The sequence below is a fragment of the Carlito syrichta genome, unplaced genomic scaffold, assembly GCF_000164805.1.
Source record: "Carlito syrichta isolate Samal-C Ts95f unplaced genomic scaffold, Tarsius_syrichta-2.0.1 Scaffold126791, whole genome shotgun sequence".
In the NCBI taxonomy this organism is placed as follows: Eukaryota; Metazoa; Chordata; class Mammalia; order Primates; family Tarsiidae; genus Carlito; species Carlito syrichta.
In genome coordinates, this window is record NW_007070887.1 from 376,386 (window position 1) to 400,926 (window position 24,541).

General features: G+C 53.4%; 1 protein-coding gene across 1 annotated transcript in view; it reads right to left on the reverse strand.

The window, feature by feature from the left end:
• Positions 1-253: 253 nt before the first annotated feature.
• Positions 254-24,541, reverse strand: part of CELSR1 (cadherin EGF LAG seven-pass G-type receptor 1) — a gene marked incomplete at its 5' end in the record, with an annotated part of 180,755 nt that continues 156,467 nt past the window's right edge. The window contains 15 exons of the mRNA XM_021707906.1: positions 254-372; positions 551-594; positions 1,416-1,665; positions 2,001-2,210; positions 2,669-2,818; positions 3,045-3,148; positions 3,434-3,528; positions 4,389-4,514; positions 5,114-5,240; positions 6,785-6,864; positions 7,331-7,443; positions 10,598-10,772; positions 19,083-19,283; positions 21,941-22,067; positions 24,245-24,412. Of these exons, the coding sequence (XP_021563581.1) occupies positions 254-372; positions 551-594; positions 1,416-1,665; positions 2,001-2,210; positions 2,669-2,818; positions 3,045-3,148; positions 3,434-3,528; positions 4,389-4,514; positions 5,114-5,240; positions 6,785-6,864; positions 7,331-7,443; positions 10,598-10,772; positions 19,083-19,283; positions 21,941-22,067; positions 24,245-24,412 (2,089 nt within the window). The remainder of the gene's footprint in view (positions 373-550; positions 595-1,415; positions 1,666-2,000; positions 2,211-2,668; positions 2,819-3,044; positions 3,149-3,433; positions 3,529-4,388; positions 4,515-5,113; positions 5,241-6,784; positions 6,865-7,330; positions 7,444-10,597; positions 10,773-19,082; positions 19,284-21,940; positions 22,068-24,244; positions 24,413-24,541) is intronic.

The window sequence follows — 24,541 nt, forward strand, 5'->3', positions numbered from 1 at the left end:
GCCACAGGCCTGTACTGCATGAGCGGCTGGACCTCAGTCTTTGGTCTGTGGCCGGCGTCCCCAAACTCTGGCAAGTCACTGGGCCTGGCCCGGTGGCTTCTCTCACTCTAGGCCAGCAGCACGGTTTTGGCTCTGCATGCAGTCTGAGGTCCGAGCTATGCCAGCCTAGTGGTCCACGTCTCCCTTGTGCCCTTGGCCTTTGGCACTCGTCACAGGGTCTGACAGGCCCTGAGCCCTGGGAGAGCCAAGGGCTTCACGTCTGGACTGTCAGTCGTGGGGCTGCCACCGCAGGGACCCCACACTCGGGGCCTGCCTTACTCCATGCATTGGCTCCTTGGGCTCCAAGGTCCGAGGGTTCAACGATGCAGCAGCCTGTGTGAAGGTGATGGGGTTGCCTCACGGTTTCCTGATGGTTCAAATTGAAGTTTCATTACTGCCTCTGTGCGTGGGAAGAAGCCATCAGGCGGGTGTAGGGTCAGTGAGGATGGCCATTGGGTGGGATCCAATCTCATACAGGGCACAATTCCCCCACTCAGGGGAGAGGGGATACCCAGGGGCTCCAGGGAAGGCAAGCTCGTGTTGCCCACAGCTGCCCTGGAAGGCAGGAGAGAACACAGGACAGCCTCTGCTCATGTGCTGTCACCTCTCAGTAAGCATGGAGTAACAAGAACAGAATCCAAACTTTCCTTTCTTTTTTTTGAATCAGAATCTCACTCTGACCCATGCTGGAGTGCAGTAGCACACGCATGGCCACCACAGCCTTGACCTGCTGGGCTCAGGCGATCCTTCTGCCTCAGCCTTCCAAATAGCTGGAACTACTACTACTGGAACTGCTACTACTAGCCTGGCTAAATTTTTGATTTATTGTAGAGATGAGGTCTCACCCAAGTTGCCCAGGCTGGTCTCGAACCCCTGGGCTCAGGCAATCCTCTTGCCTCTACCTCCCAAAGTGCTGGGATTACAGGTGAGAGCTACTGACCCCAGCTAAATTGATTTTAAAAGACCTGATTCCCATCCTCTGCCCCACCCTTGGAAGTCTGTGAGGAGTGAGGAGGGAGGAGGGAGGAGGGTGAGGAGAGGTCTGAAGCTGCGATCCCAGCTCCATACTGCTGCCGCCGGGGATCTCTGGGAGCCTCAGTCTTCTCAGCCATCAAATGGGTAGTAATGATCTTGGGCGGAGCAGACAACCCTGATAAAATGCCAAACTCAAAAGCCTTCAGTCCCAGCATTTCAGAGCCACTCAGGACTTTGGGGCTTGGCTAATGCAGCCTTCCACCCCAGGACAAGGAGTCTGTCCATCCCCAGAGGGCTTCTCCTGATCCGCAAGGCAGCCCCTCAGCCCCTGCCTGGGCCTCCTCTGTGCGGTGGGCTCCAGGCATTTCCTGGAGCAGGGGGAGGGGGCCAAGGCTACTCACTCCGAGTCAGAGCCGGCAGCCTGGGCGCTCCCGGTACACACATTCATGGCCACCCCGTTGAGGTGCTCGCGCCCAGGCTCTCGCCGCGGGCTCTTGACAGTGATGGCACAGTCGGGGCCGCCGGAGCCCAGGGAGGACGTCCTTGATGACGAGGGGCTCTGTTCACAGTCCACCAGCTTCTCCCGGAGCCGGCCCTTCAGTGTCTGTTCCGTCAGTGGCGGCGGGTAGGTTACTTTGTTTTTTAAGATGCCTGGGAGGAGGGAAGTGTGGCAAGGTCACGTTCTGGTAGACACTGCTGGGGGCAGCGACTCTGAGTGGGTTGGTCTCCACATATCTGAGCCAGCCTCAGCCATGTGCTTTCTTCCTGGTTTCCCGGGTCCAGGTAGCTGGGCTGGATGGCCATGTCCGTCCCGCCCAAGCCCCACCCCTTCAGTCCTGCCCCACCTGGACCTGCCCTAAAGACACCCCCCAGCTCCCACCACACTTCACCCTTCCCCACCAGGCCCCATCTCCCTCCCTCTGGAGGAGGGACTGGCCCTTCCCTGTCCTCCAGCTTCCCGGAGACACCGGTTCCTCCTGAGGCACCTTTCCTCTGCTCTGGGGGCTTGCCCGGGCCCCCGCTCTCCGCGTCTGGGGGGTGGTTGCCGCAGTGATTGCCATGTTCCTCCCGGTGCAGCTCCACGCTGACCCTGGTCTCCACCTTCAGGTGTGGCTGGCCGCCCGGTTCCTCACTGTCACTGCCTGCCAGGCTCTCGTTGGGCCAGCCGTCTGGGATGTGGTTGGTTGCAGTGTCTGCTAAGGTCCAAGGGCAGCACTCAGCAAGCAGCCAGGCACGGGCCACCTACAGGTAGGCCCCCTGGAGAGTGGCCCTGACCCCCCACTCCCCAGCCTGCAGGCTTGCCTGAGCTATACCCTAAAGGTAGGGAAACCGAGGCCCAGAGAGGAAAAGTCCCGACAGGGGGGACCCTCGGTGACAGTCTCCCTCCTGTACTCAATGCTCAGGTGGCTGCCCTCTGGTGGCTTCATCCTGTCCTTGAAGTGATGGTTCTGAGCGCCCCCCACAAAGATGTTCCTGCCTTTGCTGGAGAATGGTAGGGGGGGGCCTTCTGGGAACTTCCACCTAGGCTCTCCTTCTGGGTGGCCACAGCTCTGCTGGCCGCGACCTGGGAGGCAGGGGACCAGCCACAGCCAACCCCTGCCCTGAGCCTGCCGTTTGGGGTGCAGCCCGGTCCACCGTGGCCCCACAGGCTCACCTTTGGGGGTGCTGTGGACGGGGCCCCGGGCTGGATTCCATTTGTCTTCAGCCTCGACCCCATCATCCTCGCTGTCCGAGGAGTGTGTAGAGGCATACGAACTGCTCTGCTCGTCCAGGGACAGCTCGCTGTCTGAGTCTGAATCGTGACCTGCAGGTGGGGTGTGGGGACAGGGAGACTTAGGTCCTGGGAGAGGAGGGGGTCCATGCAGAGGAACCTGCGTCCCGGGCATCTGGGGACAGCCAGGTCCCTGCTGACTCTGAGTATGACAAGGCTGCTAACGCTTCCTCAAGGGCGTATGTTCTCCAATCACTGAGGGGACGTGGGACAAACACCAACATGCGAAAGTCTCCTGTGCCCTCCAGGGGAATAGTACCATGGGGCTTCTTGGTGCTCCGAGGGTTGAAGGACGAATCTGGCTCTCCGTGGCCACCCCGCGCAGGCCCAGAGGATACACTGAGCTTCTGGACCCCTTCGTCCCTAGAGATGACAGGGAGGGTGGGCTCAGCACTGGCCCTCAGGGGGCAGATGGTGCTGGAAGATGATCTGGAAGCTTCTCTACCACCGCCCCATCTGTGCTCCGGCTAATGACAACAGCAAAGACCACAGAGCCCCAAGCGTGCAGGGGAAAGACAGGTCAACGAGAAGGGCAGGACACAAGGCTGGGGCCTTCCTGGCAGGCTGGGGCAGAGGTGACAGAGCCTGGGGCGGCCCGAGAGCCACTTCCCCCCACTCAAGATACGAGGGAGGGCACGACCGGCTGACCTGATGGTGCTGTCCAGTGAGGCGGTGGACTCGCCCAGGGCCGTGCGCAGCATGTCAGGGCCCTCGCTGAACGTGTTGTTGCAGTTGAGGGAGCGCTGGGGGAGGGGCGGGGCTGGTCACTGCTAGGTACGGGCACCATGTGACCGCCACAGAGGGTGGCTCCGTCTCCACTGCCAGTCCCCCACGCCAGTACCATGGCCAAGGCCCTGCCTGGCACTCAGGAAAGGCCGGCACAGAGCAGCAAGTCCTTGCTGCAGATGGGAGCCTCATGGCCGTAGGAGGAGAGCAATATCCGGCTCACACTGTGGTCACAGGACGCCACCCTCCCTCCCTCCGGCCACGAGCTCTGGTCAGGGGCCCGTCTGCCCTGGCCCATGATGTGACTGTGGCCCCACCTGGCCTATTCTTTCTTTCTCTCTTTCCCTCTTTCATCCCCTCTCTTCCTTCTTCTCTCCCTTCCTCCTTCCCTTCTTTTCCTTTCTTTTTTGAATCAGAGTCTCACTCTGTTGCCCAGGCTGGAGTGCAGTGGCATAATCACAGCTCACTTCAAGCCGCAACCTCCTGGGCTCAGGCGATCTTCTTCCTCAGCCTCCTGAGTAGTAGCTAGGACTACAAGCCTGTGCCACCACACCTAGCTAAGTTTTTAATTTTTTTTGGTACAGACGAGGTCTCACTATGTTGCCCAGGCTCACCCTGAACTCCTGGACTCAAGCAATCCTCCTGCCTTGACCTCCCAAAGTGTTGGGATCAAGGTATAAGCCACCACTCCCGGCTCCCCTGATCAATTCTGCTCACTTTCCCAGTTCTGTTTCAAGGTACCTCTGCCACACCCTTCATCAGAGACATGCAGGCCGCAGGACCAGGTCTCATGCTTGACCCTCATACCCTCAGTGCCCCCCACCATGAGTGGTGTCATCCACCTCCCAGGTCCCGTGGTATCCCCTATGCCTCTTACCGTCAGCAGGGTGGCCCTGGTGGTGGCTGAGTCGTCCAGGTGCGGCTTCTTCCCAGTGAGCACCCCCTTCAGGTGCTTCCGGACCTCCCGGTTGAACACACAGTGGAAGAGGAGGACAAAGAGGCCCTGGGGGTAGGGAGGCAGGGGTCAGCGCCAAGCACAGCCTCACAGGTGCCCACCTGCCCACAGATGCCCAGAGTACAGCCACCTGTGTGTGGAGCTGCAGAGGCACACTGCAAGCTTGAACGACATGGCTCAGGACGTGCCCACCAAGGCCACACCAGGCCTCCCCTCCCCAGGGGCTGTTGCTTTCTCAGGAGGGGAGGGAGCCACAGTCTCCTGGGAGACCCTTCCACAGTCCTTGGGGCCATCCGGAATCTCCAGTGAGTCATAAAGCAACTTGCTGGGCAGCCCTCGGTGTGACCACCCCGGCCCCATAGTGGGATTTGTGCTGGCCTGGCAGTGGGTCATTGTCCCCAAACACAGCAGGGAGGGGGAATGAACCCCTGGGCCAGCCGAGCAAAGGACTGTGTCCTGACAGACACAGGAGGCCTATGGCACAGGGGCCTGGGCAGGGCCGGACAGAGGCAGCTTTGGGGCCACAGGCTCCCCTTCCTGGCGGCGGGCTATGAGCAGTGGGCTTCACGCAGCCCATGCTCGCACTGTGGCTACGCTGGAACAGCGTCCAAGCAGAGGCTCCACCAGGCAAGTCTGACTAGGCCTACCTGTAGGCAGCTGAAGATGGCAAAGAGGTAGTGAAAGCTCAGCACGTCGCTGTTCACCGCCAGCAGCCCCAGCAGCCAGGTGGCGCTGACGAGCAGCAGCAGGAGGAAAGCCGTCCTCAGCAGGGAGCTGTGGGAAGGGTGGCATGAGTCCCCCCTCCATCCAGCCCTGCAACTGCCCAGCCCCCTCCCTTCTACCCATTCATCCATCTATTCACCCATCTACCTACCCTCCCTTCCTCAGCCCTTTCTGAGCACCCTCAAGCCAGGCCCCGGCTCATAAGGGGGACCAGGCAGAAACAGAGCTTATGTCTGCGGGGATGGTGGTAGAACGTGGCAATCAGATAGCAAATACACAACATAGATAAAGGTGAACCATGACAGCTAAATGGGCCACTGCCCACAGCACCCTGGAAGGTGACCCTGGGTCACACGAGTGCCTGGTGTACAGGGCCAGGCTAGTTCATGTGAGACGTGGAGACGTGAGGAGAGGTGCGGAAGGAAGTGGTCAGAGCCCGCCCTTGATGAGCTGTGTGACCTGCAGTGATTTCCCTTCTCTCTGCCTCAGTCTCCCCATCTGTAAAAGAGAGTGACAATGGCACATCCTCTCCCAAGGGATGGGATGTGTCAAGGTGACAGAGCTTGCAAATGTCCATGCGTGTCAGGGATGGGACCGGAGATAGAGGAAGTGGCCAGGTTCAGGAGGGGAGGCTGAGCCCCCACTGCCTCTGCTTCCAGGCTGACCCCTGCTTCATGCCCTCCCTCTCCACCACCTGCTTCAGATTCTGCTCTCTTCCTCACGCCCCCCCTGCTGCCCCATGGCCCCTCCTCGTGCCTTATCCCTTTGCCCACCCCTAGCTAGGTCACCAGAGGCCACCTAGTTGCCCATCAATCACCCCTCTGTCATCCCCTCCTGACCCTGTCGTGGCTCCTGGACACCATGTTGTCCTCCTGCTATGCTGCCTGTTCCTTCAGGGGCTTTGTAGGTCCCCTCTTCTCCCCAACCCTAGAACACTGGTGGTTCCCTCCGTGCTGGGCCCTGTTCTTCTGCTGCACCCTTTCATGGGAGACGGGGATCTTCTGGAAAGTTCCATCCCTCCCACCCCCAGCCTCCTCTGCCCTGAGGTTTCTAGGCACCTCAACACTGACAATGTGTCTGACCCTGAACGTGGGATGCTCCCGTGCCAGGTGAGACAGACTGAGGCCCGGAACCCCGTGTTCTTTCTTCCCTCAGCCAGCCTGCCACCACACCCTGCAGATCCAATGTCAGAGACCTCTCAGGTCCCAAGGCTCATCCCAGCTCCCCAGGCCAGGCTCCACCCAGCCCTCCTCCATGAGGTCCAAATGTGACTCGGTTCCAGACCCTGCTCAGTAGAGCTCAGACAGTATTCAGGCCTCATGGCCCCTCTCACCATGGCCCATTGATCCTGTCCATCCACATGGCTGTCACTCAGCCCTCGGACCTGCCCAGCCAGTTACCCCTACGGTCCTCGGTTTCTCGAAAGCTGGGGCTGAACTGATGGGTGGCTAAAGGGCTTGATTCACTGGTGACGGGTACTTTCATGGGGCCCCGCCTGACTGGAACATTTGGATCTCAGGGCTCTGCCGACACCGCTGGGTGGGATGGGTCCAGCATCAGGACCCGCCCAGTAGGCAGGTTCAGCCCCAACTTACACAATCCCTTTTCTTTCATAATAATGGTGCTTTCTTTGGCAGGAAACTTTTGCAGATAGGACAAAAATGACTGTGTTGATCTAAAAAAAACAAAAACAAAAAAATCCAAGTCAGGTGGGCAACTCTTCTGTCTTGTCACCATGGGCTTCTGAGGCTCAGGGCAGTGTGGCCGGTGAGTGAGGCTCAGTTGTTGGGTGAGGCTGACCTGTGGCCAGGCCACGGCTCCTCTAGCTGCTGCCCTGGCAGGACCTACCACCCCCAGGCTGCCTGTGTGGGACCCTCCCAGGGGTTGGACACAGAGCATTCTCATGGTGGACATGACATAGAATCCCAAATCCACAGACCTGAGGGCAAGGTCCGGAAATGGTCTGGTGGCTTTGGTGACCATTACTATGAGATGACCCCTCCCTGTCCCACCGCAGATGCTCAGAGGAGTCAGTGATCCTAGCCAGCTTAGAACTCCCCTTTCAGCCCAACACACCCTTGGGGCATCCAGGCTCCTGTGTCCCTGAGAATCTCGGGTTCCATGAAGGCCCCGGCACTCACAATTATAACTGCTCCGATGGGTCCAGCAAAGCTCCAAATCAAGGTGTCACGAAGGGAGAGCCAGCAGAAGTCAGGGTTTCCATAGCCCTGGGGATCCAGGCCAACCGCGAGTCCTGGACACAGCAGGAAGGCAAGGAAAGGTGAGGGCCACATGCTCAGATGGCTGTCCCCCAGCCAATATAGGAGAGGGACCCCCCTACCCTGAGGGTCAGCCAGGGTAGAGGAACAAATGGGGGACCCGGCATCTTTCTCCCAGAGGGAAAAGCAAGGAGACCTGAGAGAAACAGCCTGGATGTGACAAAGACTAGCGAGCCCACCCAGGTCCCCTCCAAGCAGACTCTCTTGGTGTCGAGTCACAGGCTTGCTGTGTACCCATGCGTCTAGGTGGTAGGAACTGTTTGAGGATTGGCCCCAGAGAATGGGGACCTACCCCAGGCCAGGGGCTGCCAGGGAACACCAGAGAGACCCAGGAGGGTAGGGACAAGATAGCATGGATGGAACGGTGAAGGCCGGTGGCGATTGGGAAGGCCTTGTTAGTCAGGCCATGCAGAGGCTAGGAGGCTATGACCGACCCAAGGTGCAAGGGAAGAAGGCCCTGAGACGGATGGAGGATGATGGCAACTAGAGAGGGTGCGTGTGAGTGGGTGGGTGAGGGAATGTAAACACACACATGTGCAGACATATCACACATGTATATATACACATCACACACTACACACATGTCCAGACATATCCCATACACATGCACACACACATATGCAGACACATACTACATATGTACACCAAATGCCACATGTGTGTCCACACATGCCACACATACACGTGCAGACACGCACACATATTTATATACACACCATTTACACACCCCCAAAGCAGCCTTGCACTAAAATGGTCAGGCAACCGTCTATAGCACAGCCACTGTTCTAAAAACCAAGTGTCAGCTAGATTCAGGCTACCTGTCCATGTAACCATCAAGGTGAACTGTGGGGGGAGAAACAGGCAGGTGTGACCTGGTTGCTCTGTGCATTCCTCCAGCCTGGGCTGTTCCACAAGCTCCTCTCTATTCTCCTTATTTAAATTTTTAAAAGAGCATGTCTTCCTCCTGCTTAAAGTGCTCCAGTGATTGTCCACTGCCTTCTGGAGACAGACATGGCTGCTCACGGGGCCTTCAAGGCCCTGAGTCATCTGGCTATGGGGATGCTTGAGTCCATGTGCACCCCTGCCCCTTGTCCTGGCCTCTGGTCAGTCCCCAACCAGTTGCTGGAGTCTCCACAGGAAAAAGACCCTCAGCACACTCCCCACCCTCTAGGTCCAGCACAAATGGCACTTCCTAGGGCCAGAGCAGGACCCCCACCCCCGAGCTCTGTGGGGTCTGCAGCTGAACCTAGAGGTAAAGGGGCTGTCACTCAGCGCCCATCAGGCCCGAAAGGGTAACTCGCTGTTCTCACCCACTGCTCTGACCCCAGGCCTAGAACAGAGCAAGGCCTAAGAGAGGACTCAAGAGAGAGACGAATGAATGAATGAGTAAACAAATGCACCCTCTTGATCCTGTTACTCAGCCAACTAAGACCGGGAGGGGACAGAGAAAGAAGAAAGGAAAGCAGAGTCCCCAAAGAACCAGCTGGCACTCAGTTCACCTTGGGTTCCTGCAGGCCAGGAGCCAGGGACACTTTGCCATGACCACTGAGACAAGTGCAGGCCCAGACAGTTGGACAAGGCAGCTGCAGTCAGCCAACACTCTCAAGTGTCTGAAGTTCCTTGGGAATCATTTGATGAACACGTCTAAGAAACATAAGTGTTTTTAAAAAAAATGTTCTTAAAGCAAGTTAGAAATGTGAAATATCTGGATTTAGATTCCAAAGCTGTCTCAAGAGGCAGGGAGGGAGGGGCATTTCATGTGGGAAATGCAACAGAGGTGTGGAGGGACCACTCTCATCTGAGGGATTGAGTTCTTATTTTTGAGTTGGAGTCTCACTCTGTTGCCCAGACTGGAGAGCAGTGGCCCACTCACGGCCATCCCAGCATTGACCTGCTGGGCTCCAGCAATCCTTTTGCCTCAGCCAGCCAAGTAGCCGGAACTACAGGTGCACACTACCACACCCGGCTAATTTTTTATTTATTGTAGAGACAAGGTCTCACCAAGTTGCCCGGACTGGTCTCGAACCTGCAGGCTCAGGCAATCCACTTGCCTCCGCCTCCCAAAGTGCTGGGATTACAGGCTGAGCCACTGAGCCCAGCCAGGGTTGAGCTGTTTTTACACAGAGTGGCTGAAAAGACCATTTTCCACGACATGTTCTTCATCTCAATGTTCTCTCACGATAACCACCTAATCGGGACAAGATATCACCTCCCTGTCGCACTAAGAGTAAAAGCAGCCAGCTGCCACCAGGCCACCCTGCCCTGCCTCGGCAGCTGTGTGTAGAAGTAAAAAGAGTACTCTGGGGTCCCTTGGAGGGGTGATGAGTCATATTAGAACACCTGGGCCCAGGAACCTGTCTGGTGGGAGAAGACTAATCAGGAGTGTCACTGTGGGAACCAGGATGGATCAGCAACTGACTGTGCTCTGGCCCCAGGGTGGCTGCTGGGCACAGCCCTGGGGACAGCAGTCCCCCCTCTCCATTACCTCTGCCCCAGTCTTTGTATAAAAGGTGGCTCCTTCTCAGCAGGAAGCAAACTGTGACTTTCTGATTTTTAGTGGAAAGTGTGCTGAGGAAGCACTGCTGTTCTGTTCACTGATTCACTCATTCACTCATCCAACATCCATATACCATCCTTTCATCCACTTATCCACTCATTGACCCATCCATCCATCCAACCATGTACCCACCCACCTATCCATCCACTTACTTACTCACTGATCCATCCATCCATCCATCCATCCATCCATCCATCCATCCACCCACCCACCCATCCAGTGGGCAGACATGGAGCTTTTGTCTGTTAGGTGTTGCAGACAGAACCTTGAACAGACCTGGGCCTGGTTCTCAAGGAGCTCACACCTTATAGAAGATATTTCCAGGTGGGCACTGAGCAGTTGCCCTCGTGTGTACAGACAAACATGCAGGGCTGGGCCCTCTTTTGCTGGGGGCTGGACAAGCACTGGGGCTGGCACTGAAGAGAAGGAAGGACCGACCGCTTTTCCTGCTGCAGCTGGGGGCCTCAGTTCTCATGTCAACAACAACATATGGATCCCCACTGTGCCAGGGTCTGTTGGAAGTCTGTATTGTGATGCAGGCTGCCCTGGGAGGGCCACCCGTGCATCCTCACCTGTGATGATGGCGGGGATGCCCCAGCCCACGACATAGTAGAACCTCATGGGTCCCGCGTCGATGTTGCGCACCTCGGTCAGCATGCGGTAGACATGCAGGCTCTCCACCAGGGTCCAGGCGAAGGTGCTCATGTAGACATAGTGCAGGAGGATGGCGACCACTGTGCACAGGAACTGCACAGAGAGAAGGTGTAGGCTCAGAAAGGGGTCCCGGCTGAGAGAGGGCCCTCCTGAGTTGAGGAGGGAGCCCAGTGCACAGGAACTGCACAAAGAGGGGGTCAGGGCTCAGAGAGGGGATCAGGCTCAGTGAGGACCCCATCTGGGTGGAGGGAGAGAAAGCCCAATGCACAAGGACTGTGCAGAGCATGGGGTCTGGCTCAGCAAGGACTCTTGTACCACAGGCCGAGGCCAAAAGAGCATGAGCCCAGGGTAGGGGTGGGGGGGAAGTGACCTAGTCAGACCACTCTACCGATGTGAGGGGCTCTAGCTTCTGCAGAAGGAAAGCAAGTTCACTGCTTCTCCCATTTAATTCACTCAGGAGTGGCTAAGCACCAATAATCACAGCATCTCAGGGTCTCACTTGTAGGACAGGGCACAGAGGAGTGAGGCACCCAGGAACCCCTCCTTGGCTGGGATCACTACCATGAGTGAGTGTGGCTCAGGGACAAGGGTGGACAGAGCATCTAGTTTGAGAGAAGCCAGAAATATAGACTTTTGTGTGATGATTCCAGAATTTTAAATGTTGGCATCTAATGTTTAAACAAAAATTACCATGTAGGTAGGCCTGCGTGGGGTGAGGGTCCCAAACTATGATTCTGGCCTATGACCACTGCTGCTGACCCCACAGAGGTCCCCAAGGCCCAGCGGGTGCAGCCAGAGGAAGGGAGGAGCCCCATGCAGTGACCTGGTTGGCAAATAGCAAGTTCCTTGTGCTGTGATCAATGAATTTCCATCAAAGAAAGAACAGGGATGAGAGCATTTGTTCTACACATTGGTCTTTAACTAGGCGAGGCTATGTGTCTGGCCAATGGGTGGGTGCTGGGAAGATAGAATCAACATCCACAGGGCAACTGAGGGACAGTGTGTGGCCCCTGTGGGCAGCTGAACCCGCTGGAGAGCCATCTGGGTGAGCCAGCCCTGCCTGCCTGGACACAGAGGGCGGTGTGAGAATGGGAGGAAGGCAGTGGTGGGGAGGGGACAGGGACACTGGGATCACCCGGAGTCCAGCCTCTGAGGCCATTAGTGAAAATCCAGTCCCACATACTCCATAACTGGGCTTGAAGATGTGACCCAGAGCAACTTCACACAGGGCTCTCTAGGAGGGGCTGCCCCGGCCTGTGCTCCTATAGATGACCTGCTGGAAGACGGCAGTAGACTCCCCTCCAGGTCCCAGGAAACCAGACCCTCAAGTGGGAGATGGGAGCCCTGAGGGGAGAGGCAAAAAAGGTCCTGGCCTGTCCTGCAGCTGGGGCCTCCCCCTGACACCTGGCCTCATCCACAGCTGAGCCTCGCCCCTGGTTCTCTACCCCATATCTGGGCCCCAAACCTAGTCCCATCCATAGCTGGCCTCACACCCGACATATCCAATCCTCTGCAGCCATCCCAACAGGCCACCTGCCAGGGCTCTCAGCATCCTCGCCAGGGAGATACCTCCAACATACACAAGAGGGTTGAGAAAGCAGAGGGCTGCCACCTTGATCCCAGGCTGGATGCCACTTTACTTAGGCACCAGGTCAGCATACCCCAAAAGAGGCCAACAGAGCGCAGGCTCCAGGGTGGCTAGACAGACACCTCCCAGTATTCCCCAGAAACGAAAGTCCTAGAGGTGTGGGAGGGAACCATTTTCGCATTACTATCTGTCAAAGACCCAACACAGCAGGAACCAAAGGAGAAGAAAAATAGTCTTATGTTATGACCGGGGACATGCCCTTTGCCCGGGACATTGGACTCATCAGGAAATGGGCTGAGGGCGTGGGCCTGGCACTGATGATCCTCACACCAACAGCCCAGTTTCCTGAGTGGAAAGCATGCTGGCTTAGGAAAAGGAAGGAGGCGAGAAAATTGGCTGGACCGCTGCCTTAAACAGTGTGAAGAGTAAGCCCACAAAACCACCTTTTGGAAACAGAAAGCGCTAGAACTAAGTCTTCAATTGAGTGGGGTCGTACACGCAGACCTCTCCACGAAATGTACTGCCTTTCCCAGAAAAAGAACAAAGACAAAACGCAAACGCACAATAAATCATTTCAGCCTGCCAGTGGTCTGAGATGAGAAACCTCGCCCAGAGATGGGATTGTGAGTTTACAAAAAAACCCATAAAAACCAGGCACGATGCCAAGCCCCCGGGACTCTGCGGGCCTCCTTCTCTTCTTCGTGCTCAGCAGTGCATGGCCGCCTGGGAGCTCCCACTCCAGGCAGGAGATGAGTCAGAGCTTGTGCCAGGAGGACGGCCTCTGGGCATCTCACACGTGGTATGTAGTTGCAAGGAGTGGCTTGTGGGTTCTCCCCGCCTCTATTCAGACCACTCAAAAGCACACTTGAAGGGTTTTGAAATGAATCAAGCACTTCCTGCCGAGAGCCTTCTCGGTCTGATGCACTGATAAGAGCAGGCATGGAGGTGCGGGTGCGCCCAGCTGTGCGTGTGAAGAAGCCGCCACAGCAGCACATCGGCTCTGCCATGTTGGCCCCCGTCACCGTGGCCACGGGGAACACCTGGAGGGCAGCAATAAGGTTTGGCCCCTGTCCATTTGATATACGCTTTGGGGCCTGTCCTCTGTGTGCCAGGTCTGGTGCTTCAACTGTCCCCGCTGAGAAGCACTAAGTTTATCAACGGAACCTTCTCAAGATCGGCCTGTGAGGTGGGAGTGCCCACCCTCTCCTCCTGAGAGGAGTCTTGAGGGGTCCCATTGCTTGCAATTAAAGAGGAAGAAGTCTGCACGTAGCCCTGAATAGCTAGCTGGAAAATTTCATCTTGGTCTTTTTATTTGACTGTGTTTCCTGAAGCCTGCTTCCATTCTCAAGTCCTGCACCCTCCTCAGCCCCCCATGGGTATGACCAATCTCACATCTCAATGAGTGGCATCTTCACCTACTCAGTGCTCCCCTGGAGATCTTTTTTTTTTTTTGAGTTGGAGTCTCACTCTGTCGCCCAGGCTGGAGTGCAGTGGCACACTCACAGCCACCACAGCCTCGACCTGATGGGCTCTGGCAATCCATCTGCCTCAGCCTTCTAAGCAGCCGGAACTATAGGCACGCGCTACCACGCCTGGCTAATTTTTAAATTTTTATTATAGAGACGAGGTCTTGCCAAATTGCCCAGACTGGTCTTGAACCTGCGGGCTCAGGCAATCCACTCGCCTCAGCCTCCCAAAGTGCTGGGATTACAGGCGCCATCACACCAAGCCTGACGCCCCTTGGAGATCTTAAAGTTACTCTCAGCCCCTCCTTCGTGCTCCTTCTGTGCCCAGTTGGTACTGTCTTTTCCTCCTCCTCATTCTTGCTGCCCTGGCCTCAGTTCTGGGCTACAACCCCACCTCTCTGGCCTATGAGCACACCATCAGGCTGCTTTGCTGACCTGGTTCCCCTTCCATCCATTGCCTACCTGCAGCCAGGCTTGTCTTTCTAAAACGCAACCCTGGCTGCAGTTCTCATGGCACAATACTGCTGCAAGAGGAAGATGGTGTGGCCCTCAGGTTCTAGGTGACCTGGCCCCCGACCTGTTGCCTACTCCTCATCCTGGACCCCTTCTACTGGGTGACAAATGGGTGGTCCTGTTCATCCTCTGTACAAGGAATGGGAAAAGGACAGCTCTGTCAACAGCAGGTGGCAGCATTAGAATGGCTCACTGTTCCCAAACAAGACGCTGTTGAGAGAGTGATCAGGTCTAGAGGAGAGTCACCTTGGAACCTCCTAAGGTCACTCCAAATGCACGTGGTCACTATTCAGTGACGGACATGTGAAATACCACACATAAATAGCGGGCTGCAGCAGGTCTGGGGATGATACGCCATGTGGAACAGGTGGGCTTGAGCTCCAACCTCTGGGTGGTTAAATGTCTGCAAGGAAGGGCGTGGTGGCTCAGGTCTGTAATCCCAGCACTTTGGGAGGGCAAAGTGAGAGGACTGCCTAAACCCAGGGGTTTGAGACCAGCCTGGGCAACTCAGTGAGCCCTCATCTCTACAATAAATCAAAAAATTAGCTGGGTATGGTGGCGCGTGCCTGTAGTTCCAGCTACTTTGAAGACTGAGGCAGAAAGATCACCTGAGCCCAGCAGGTCAAGGCTGCGGTGGTCGTGAGTGAGCCACTGCACTTCAGCTCAGATGGCAGAGCAAGATTCCAACACCTCCACACACACAAAAGTTGAAACAGCACCAGAGACCCAGTGTACCATCCTGGCTCTACCACCTCCCACCTAACTGTGGCCTGCAAGTGTCTCCACCACACCAAGCCCAACAAGCCTATCTTCCCTGTGCTTTACTCACTGACCTGTCATCAGGGATGCGTGTCACCACTGCTGCCTCCAAAGTTGGACCCCTCTAGGTCCCTTTCCACTTTTCGGGGACCTTGTCTCCAAGAGTCTCACTCTGTCACCCAACTAGAATGCAGTGGCACAATCACAGCTCACTGCAGCCTCAAACTCCTGGGCTCAAGCAAACCTCCCGCCTCAACCTCCCAAGTAGCTGGGACCATGGGCATGCGCCATCACACCTCGCTAATTTCTTTTATTTTTTGTAGAGACAAGGTCTTGCTATGTTGCCCAGGCAGGTCTTGAACTCCTGGGCTCAAGCAACCCTCCTGCCTTGGCCTCCCGAAGTGCTGGGATTCCAGGTGTGAGCCACCATGCCTGGCCACCCTTCCCTCTTGTATTATTCTATTTCCTTTTCAAAGAGCTCAAATCCCGTGGCAGCTCCACAAGCCCCAGCTCCCCCTGCTGCAGCCCTGCTGCATTTCCCTTCCTCCCAGTGACAGCCAAACGTATTCAACATTTGTAAATTACATGTTAAATACACTGGTGGCAGATGCACAGGAATGATTTTATATATATTACATCTCCAATAACAGCTAGCTGGTTTGCTAAGCTCTCCACTTGTTTCTCAGATATGTCTCAAGATTATTTTAGATTTTTCTATGAGATCCTTCATGTCACTTGTATCATCTCATAAATAATGACAGCTTTGTTTCTTCCTTTCCAACGTCTATGCCAGTAATGTATTTTTCTTGTTTACTGCACTGGCTGGGCCCTTTAGTAAAATGAAAAGAGTGGTGAAGTTGCTTCCTGATTTTAGAGGAAATACTTCTAATATTTTCCTATTATTGTTTATGTCAACAGTAGGTTTTCCATAGACACCCTTTATGAGGTTAAAGAGTTTTTCCTACTCCTAGTTTTTTAAAGGGTTCTTTCTTTCTTTCTAATCATTAGTAAGTGTGACATCTATCAAAATTCTTGTCTACATTCATTTCTGAGTAAAATCATATTTTCCCCTTAAATGACAATTGTAGATTTTTATAATGCTATATCACCCTTGTGCTCCTAAGATAAACTCAATCTGGGTATGATTTTTTTATACACCAATGCAAATTCTCTAATGGTTATAGGACTGTTCAGGCTTTCTAAATCTTGAATCACTTCTGACAAAGGAGTTATATTTTTCTCAGAACATATCCATTTCATGTAAGTTTCAAATATACGAGCATTAAATTGTTCAAACTAGCAAATCTTCTCCAAATTGGTTATTTGTGCTTTTAGTCTTTTTTTCCTCATCAGTCTCACCAGAGATTTCTCTTTTCAAAAAACAACTTATGGCTTTGTTTCCTCTTGTATCTTTATTGTCTATTTTGTTGATGTCTGCTTTTCATCATCTCCTTTATTATCTTCTAAATTTACCACTCAGCTCTGTTTTTTTTTTTAAAGAAGAAAAGATTTACTTAAGAAAAGTTCCTCAGCTCTGCTTTTATTGCATACTATATGTCCTGACGTGATACTTTTATTAACAGAATTTTCATTATGATTCTTATCAATCTCCCTGGAATTTTTAAGATCAAGCTGTGCTTTCTATAGGCATATTTTCAGTTCATTTTAGTAAGTATGTAAAAATTTAGAAGTTTATTTCTTCCAGACAATGGACCTTTTAAATCATTCTATAGTAACCCTTTCTATCCCTAAATACTGCTGCTTATTCTGAAACCGATTTACTTTGATAATTGCAAAGATCCTCAGGTTTACTCCAGTTGGTATTTATCTGTCATATTCTTTTTCATTACTTTTTTTTTGTTTTTAAGTCAGAGTCTCACTCTGTCACTCAGGCTGGAGTGCAGTGACATGATCATGGCTCACTGCAGCCTCAGTCTCCTGGGCTCAGGCAATCCTTCTGCCTCAGCCTCTGGAGTAGCTGGGACAATGGGTACATGACGTCATGCCAGGCTAATGTTTTGTAGAGACAGGGTCTTGATATGTTGCCCAGGCTGGTCTCGAACTCCTGAGCTCAAGTGATCCTCCTGCCTCGGCCTTCCAAAGTGGTGGGATTACAGGTGTAAGCCACGGCGCCTGGCCCTTTTACTCTTGACCTTTATGCCTTGTGTAAGAGTTGTCTCATTTGTATCTGATTGGACAATTCCTGACTGTATTTCACTGGCGAGGCCAAGCTACTTACCTCTGTCTGAGACTAGTGCCCTTAGTGTATGCATATGGACTGGACTTCCAGTCAAGACAGAGGCTGCCTTGTGGGACTCTCATTCAGTTGCAGGGTGGTACAGGACAGGGTTCTCACCTCCCTTCCTCACCTGGATCCTGCCACCCTGCATGCTTTCCGGTGTCTTCTATATTCCCTGTTGTCTGGTGAATCTCTCTCCAGCTTTCCATCTTGGCTGAAAAGTCGCTTTCTAGTGCAGCCCCTATAGTCGCCCCACCTAGGAGCAACCTCAGAGTGGGGGGTGCATCCCCTTTGGGGGCAGGACCTGGACCAACTCCAGGAAGTGGACCCTGGACCTCTTGTTCCATCCTCTGCTGGGTTTCCATTCAATGTACACCTACTGAGTGTGTGAATGGTGACTACAGGTAAAGGGTTAAACACACCCAAAGCCCATTGTTAATGCAGCAGCTATCTAATGTGGGTCAGCTCTTTCCAACAATTTCAGAAAGGGCCGCTTATCTCCTCAGAAAGAGACAAGGTGGTAAAGTGCTTGGTCCTTGGAGTCCAACGGCTTGCCCGTGAACCCCACCACCCCACCCAGTAGTCATGTGTCTCAGACACATTCCTTAAAGGAGCATCAGTGAAGTGAAGTGAAGGTGGTGGTGGGGAGGACAGCACCAGCCAGTACACTTGAATCGGTTACCATGGTACCAGGCACAGCCCAAACGTGGGCTAACCACTCCCCATCGTTATTATCTTATGATTGTTGGAAAGCTGCAATGCAAGAGAGCCTTCATTTCACCCTAAAAGCCTCATTTTCCCCAGTGGGCATGAAGGAAGACTCCAGCTGGCAGTGCTGGCTCTCACTCACCTTAGCAATTCATGGGTCTGGGTCTATCCCTCTCCAAGGAACTGGCCTTCCCCAAGCTGGAAGGCTCGGAGGTTTAAAAGAGGAAATCAAGGGTCTAGGAAAAGGTGGCCTGATTATCATCATCTGTCCAGAAGAAACTTGTTAGCTTTACATATTTGGCTGGACACCCCACGAGCTTCCAGGATACTCCAGGAAGCCACTTGACCGCACTAGCTTCCAGGATACCCCAGGAAGCCATATGATACCCCAAGAGCTTCCAGGATACCTCATGAGCTCACAGAATACACCAAAGTCCTGTGTGATACCCCAGGAGCCCAAGAAACACCCTATGAGTCCATGTGACACCCCTATATTTAATCAGATCAACTGAAGGCTCACCCATCTTTTTCTCTTCTCTTGCCCTCATCTCTCCTTCCCATTTACTCTTTTCAACCCATACATCCATCTAGAACCATTTCCCCACATCCTAGGCTTGTCCTGGACATCTGTCTCCCTCTCTGGGGACACACATGAGCTTCCACAGAAAATGGGGAAAATGCAGAGGGGAAGGAGACGCAGTGTCTTCAAGGCCATGAAAGTTCTAGTTATAGCTTGAAGGCTTCTGGGACTTGACAAATAGCTGTAATTTCTTATGCAATCACTAGTGGTCACATTAGGAGGATAAGACTAGATGGGTAGGAAGCTCCTGGCCCTTTTGACTTGGGTCCTGCAGGTGGCTTTGAAGAGAGGATCCTTCCTGGATGCAAAGTGGTGACAAGACCATGTGACTTGGCCTGAGAGTCACCAATTCCCAGGAGATTCCCTGGTGCACGTGCTGAAGTGAAATTTCAGGAAACTCCCTCTTCACAAAGATGAGAAAGAATCCTTCCCTATGTGAGCCTTGCTGGAAGACTGAAAGAACAGATCCGTGCGATAACACAACGCCTATGTAACAGCACAGGCACGGGAAGCCCACGGGCCGGGGAGAAAGGGGAGGAGGTGGCCTTACCGGGTTTTCTGTCTGGCTGATCCCGATCACGAAGATCAGCTGGGAGAAGAAGAGCGCCCCAATGAGGTTCTTGTGGATGCTGTGCAGGTTGGAGCGCAGTGTCCGGACCAGGGCAAGGAGGACAAAGGCCACCAGCAGGGCCACCAGCGATAAGGACACAGAGGCATAGGTGATGATCTTCAGGGGCAGGACTTCCCCGTGCTGTGAGCAGGTGGGTTAAAAGCAGGAGAGACGGTAAGAGCCATGGCTCTGATAGAACTCGCCCAAAATTCTGAACTAGCAGAAACCTTCCACATGGATTCTCAGTTTAGGCAAAAGGCAAATGTGTCTCAGCGGCAGGAGCCTGCAATGTCTCCTGTGCTTTGTTTCATTTAATCCTATTGCAGATTTTCTTCTTTGGGCTAAAACAGCAGTCTCTAACCTTTTGGGCATCAGGGACTGGTTTTGTGGAAGACAATTTTTCCATGGACTGTGAGGGGGTAGGGGAGGGATCATCAGGCATTAGATTCTCATAAGGAATGCGCAACCTAGGTCATATGCGCAGTTCACAATAGGGTTTGTGCTCCTATGAGAATCTAATGCCACCACTGATCGGACAGAAGGTAAAAGCTCTGCTCATTTGCTGCTCACTTCCTGCTGTACAGCTCTGTTCTTAATGAGCCATGGACTGGTACCGGTCCACAGCCCAGGGGAGATTATTCCCTCTTTACAAAGAAAAGGGTAATTTGTAGCAGGACAACATGAATAACTACCTTTTACTGAGCACTTATTATGTGGCAGGGATGTTACTACATCTGCCAAGGGTGTTACTTCATTTAATCCTTAGATCAAAACCTTGAGGAAAGTATTAATATTATCCTCAACACATTTTTTTAAGAGAGAGAGTCTTGCTTTGCTATCCAGTCTAGAGTAAAGTGGTGTGATCATGGCTCACTACAGCCTTGAATTCCTGGCATCGAAAGTGTTCCTCCCAACTCGGCCTCCCAAAGTACTGGTACCCCAGGTGTGAATCACTGAGCCCGGCCTATCCTCATCTTACAGATGAGAAAACTAATGCTTAAAGAGGTTGAATAACTTGCCAGAGGTCACACAGCTAGACAGGGGTGGAGCTTTATGTTCCAGTAATTTAGGACTAACCTGACTCTTCATATACATCATATCCCTTGGCAGGGGCTCCGTTCCTGTTTATCCTACAGATACTGCCATATGAAGTATTCTGTGATGATCTCAAGTAAAGCTACTTCCTGTCTTGACTGCTCATGTCTCTATAAAACCTCATGTTGTACTGACTTATTTTTTTTAATTTCCGGATCCCTTATGATACATTTCTTAAGGGCAGTCAACATATATTTTTTTAAAAAAGACTATAGTGAAATATACATGACATAAAATTGACCAGCCGTCATTTTCAAGCATACATTTCAGCAATAAGTATATTCACACTGTTGTGTGTTTTCTAGACTTTCACAAAGTAGGACACCTATCCAGGACCCAATGCCCTGGGGAAGTTTCTGCATTTGGGAAACAACACACCCTGATTCTCCGGTAACTTCTGGAAGGTGTTGCTTATGATGTAGAACTGTGAGCCAGGGGCTGCCCTGTGAAATAAGAGGAAGCCAGGACTAGCATGGGCTGGAGAGGCTGAGCTGATCACGGCCCTGGGCCCAGAACTGCCCTTTCTGAGGCTCCTTCCAGTGCCTTGGCACCTACAGCAGTGCCCCCAGACTCCTATCCACTGGCTTGGGGGCTATTGAGAGACCTCTGACTTTGAGGTGCCCTGGGGTGTGGGAGCCTCTGACTCCTATTCAAGCTTCATTTCTTCTGCCTCAATTTCAACTTTCTTAGCCCAGCTTCCTGGCCATGGGACAACCCCCAAATCCCACAAAGATCACTAATAATTAATCCCCTCCAGGCTGGGCCCTAACCTGTTTGTAAGTGCCATGGGGGGGGGAACGGGGGTGGCAGGTGGGCACCTGGCAGGCCCATGTTACAGCTTAGCTGCTCATCACACAGAAACCCACAATCTCCTTCTCCAGGCCTATCTCAAGGCTGACTCACACTTCCAAGAATGTGACAGGAACTAAGGGCCACTCAACATCAGAAAGTCCTTGGGAGGGACAGTGGCCTGGGGCCCCGAGCCACATCCCAGGAGACAGGATCAGCCGGGAAGGTCACCTAGGCCTTTGGCTCTGGCTTCTAAATACCAGGATCTCACATATGCCACACCCCAGCTGGCCTCACACCACCTTCCTGTCCTGATGATGGGAGGCCAGAACAGACTCTCACGGCCTTCGCCTCTCCGGGCCCTGCTGCCTAATTCATCTGCAGGTCCACAATGGCTGGCTCACATTCCTAGGCCGCTTAAGATGCCAGAGGTTAAACATTAGCTACCCATTGCTGGGGGTAGGGGAGTTCTTAAGCAGGCTAGTGCATGTGGCCCTGAGGTCGCAAGATAGCCCTGCTGTACCCGACAGCTGTCTCTTTCTTCCTTACAATTCAAAACAGGTGGAAAGCAGCATCCTCTAACAGACCAGGTCTGAAGCAAGGGGCATATTCCAGAAGCTCCTTCTGGGCCTGTGCATAGATAGGGCTTGCCGTGGTGGGTTTTAATGCACAAACCAGGCTCTGTGAAAACCCTTTTCATGGGCTTTGATATGGAAATCCTCACAGATTCTGGCCAATACTCCTAGAATAGGTTTTTTAATCGGTTGATTTGGTTTGGTCAAAGCGCTTAGAAAGAAAGATATAGTTAGTGGAGGGGGTAGGTTTGGGGCCTAGGCTCAATTTCCAGTTTCCAATGGAATAAGCCTTTGGGTACACTTGTCAGGAGAGCTGGGCAGGCAGGGGAGGGTGCCCACCTCACGCCTGGAGACATCCATGAGCACCGCGAAGCTGGCCGCATGGCTGCACTGGCACATGACGTGCGTCCGGTTCCTGGACAGAAGCTCGCAGCCCTTGGCTGACCACCCTCCAGTCCCACCAATGCTGCGGAGGAAAGGGGGAAGAGGTAGAGGTGAAATAAATGACTCCTTCCACCAAGGAGCCTGCTGGAGGGCAGTCTTTAACCAGACTCAGGGCTCCCAGGCCATCCTGATGCTGCTGAACCCAGAAGGATCGGGGCCGATGCACAGCACTGTCGCTTGTGCATGTGCAAGTCCGGTGCCCTCGCAGATGGCTCCCGCCTGTCCTCCTCACCATCCTCACGGCTTTGAGATGAGAGCCACTGTCACCTGGCTATGAGGACAATAGGCCAGTATGTCCACCACGTGGGTAGGACCGTGTGAACAGTTTCCCTCCTCTTTTGTGACTGGTCGGTGTCTCTAAGAAGCACCCTCTGAAGTTCAAGTTGCATGTGTCATCTAGTAGTAAAACCCCAACGGCAGCCTCTCACATCCACAGCACCCCCCGTTGTTGGAAACATGACCTGGTGGTTGGAAACATGACCTGGTGGTTCAAACAGCAGCTTTGTCTCCAGTCTTCTTCTGAGTGTAGATGATTTCAGAAATAATACCTCGTGCTCATTTGACCCTTTCATCTTCAGATTGCACAACGTTTTATGGGAACTGCCTGGAAGCCAGGGCCCAATTATTACTCCCATTTTACTGATGGGAAGCCCCAAATAACAAGCTGTTACGAGGTGTGTCTCGACCACTGACAGGGCCCTACCCTCCTTGGACTCTGGGAAAATCATGTAACCACTCTCAGATTGTTAGTTACCTCATCTGTAAAATAGGATGTGAAAGTTAATATGTTTGCCACCAACTTTAAGATCTGGGGAATAATAGGTGCAACATAAAGCAGAGACAGATCATTAGTACTGGGGCTAATTGCCAGGATTCAAACGCACAACCAAAGACAGCCGAGCCTGACGTCCCTGGTCATGAAAGGGGTTCCTTTATCCTCTCTTTGTAAGCCTAGTGCCTATTATACTCCAGGCACTGTGCTGGGTGCTTATTAACTCGAATTTGGAAAGCACAGCAGCAGGAGGATGCAGCAGGTTCTCTCTGCTGAGCCGGACACACTCCTGGCATGAGCTTGCTCAGCTCAGGTTGGCGCCCAGCACTGCCCCCACCTGTGGCTGTCCTCTAACTCCAGAGGAATCGTGATGCGGGAAATGTTCCTGCCGCGTGAGAACACCGGGACACACAACATTCAGTCCCAGCTTCAGGCGTGGGGGGCACTCAGGCTCTGACTCCCTGAATCCCATGCATGTGGTATCAACCCTTTCTAGCATCTTCCACTGGTATGTGGAGAAGCAGCAGGTCTCTCTATGTTCTAGGCTGTGCATCAGTCCTGGCAACAAGGGCCATCCCCACCCATGCCCCAATTCTACTGTTTTCTTCTAAATAGAGATGGCAAAAGTGAAAACAAGCCAGCAGAGAAAAATTAAGCTCCCTGTAAAGACAGGGCAACTCAAATAAGTCCACACCTCACACAGACCGCCCTGCAGCTAAAAAGCAAAAGCACTTGCTGCTTAGCTGACAGATAATGACAACGTGCCTCGGAATCTCGTCTCGTGGGTGGGTAAAAATCACATACTTTCTTTTTTTCAAACTGGGAACACCTTTTCCTCACTCAAATGGATGCCAGCACAGATGCTCTTAGGCACTGCGTTAGGCCTCTGACACGTTACTGGCTAGGTCTCTGACTTTGCTCCTGAAACAAGCTGAACAAATCCTGCTGCGGGTAGGTGTGGCCTCTGGGGGTAAAACCAACCCCAAAGCTGTGCTTTGTTGGTCCTGGGACTTGGACTAGGAGTTCCCACTGTCGGCCTGGGGTCAGTTACTGATTCCCACTGCCCATGTGTGCCCACGAGCCTGGCCTTGTCTGGCAGTGAACTGGGTGCCAGCATCGGCTGCTGCATCCACAGGTGAGTGGCTCCATCCCGGGTGTTGGCCCTGAGGGAGCTCTGTGTACACACACACGTCTGCAGGTCTGTGTCTTCATGTGCACGTTTGTGTGCATGTATGTGCGGGTATGTGGGAGAGGCTCTGACACATCCTGAAGCAGAGTAGGGGAACAAGCTCCCTGCCCCACAAGGGGCTAGAAGGGAAACAATAGACTGTACCCATGGGACACCCGCCGAGCCCCCAGGACCTGTAGGCACACTACCTCAGCAGAGCATTCATGTGAAAACTCAGGGCTTCTGGTGTCACACTTACGCAAGGGAGTGGTTCCAGAACACGCAGACAGGCTTGGTTCGCTCCTCTGTCTCCAGGAGGGCAAACTCCACCAGGAAGGGCCTCTCCAGAGGGCTCGGGAGCGGAGCCCCCTCGCTGTACACCAGGGCGCTCACCACCGGGGTGTTAATGACGGGCCTGTTAGGGAGCCTGAGGTCAAGAAGCCAGAGCACAGGGACAGGCATGATTAGGAAGCATCCCCTTAAATCCTGTGCGTGAACACGATGGGGACACAGGATGGATGTCTTTCTAGGAGAGACAGAATCACAGACCACAAAC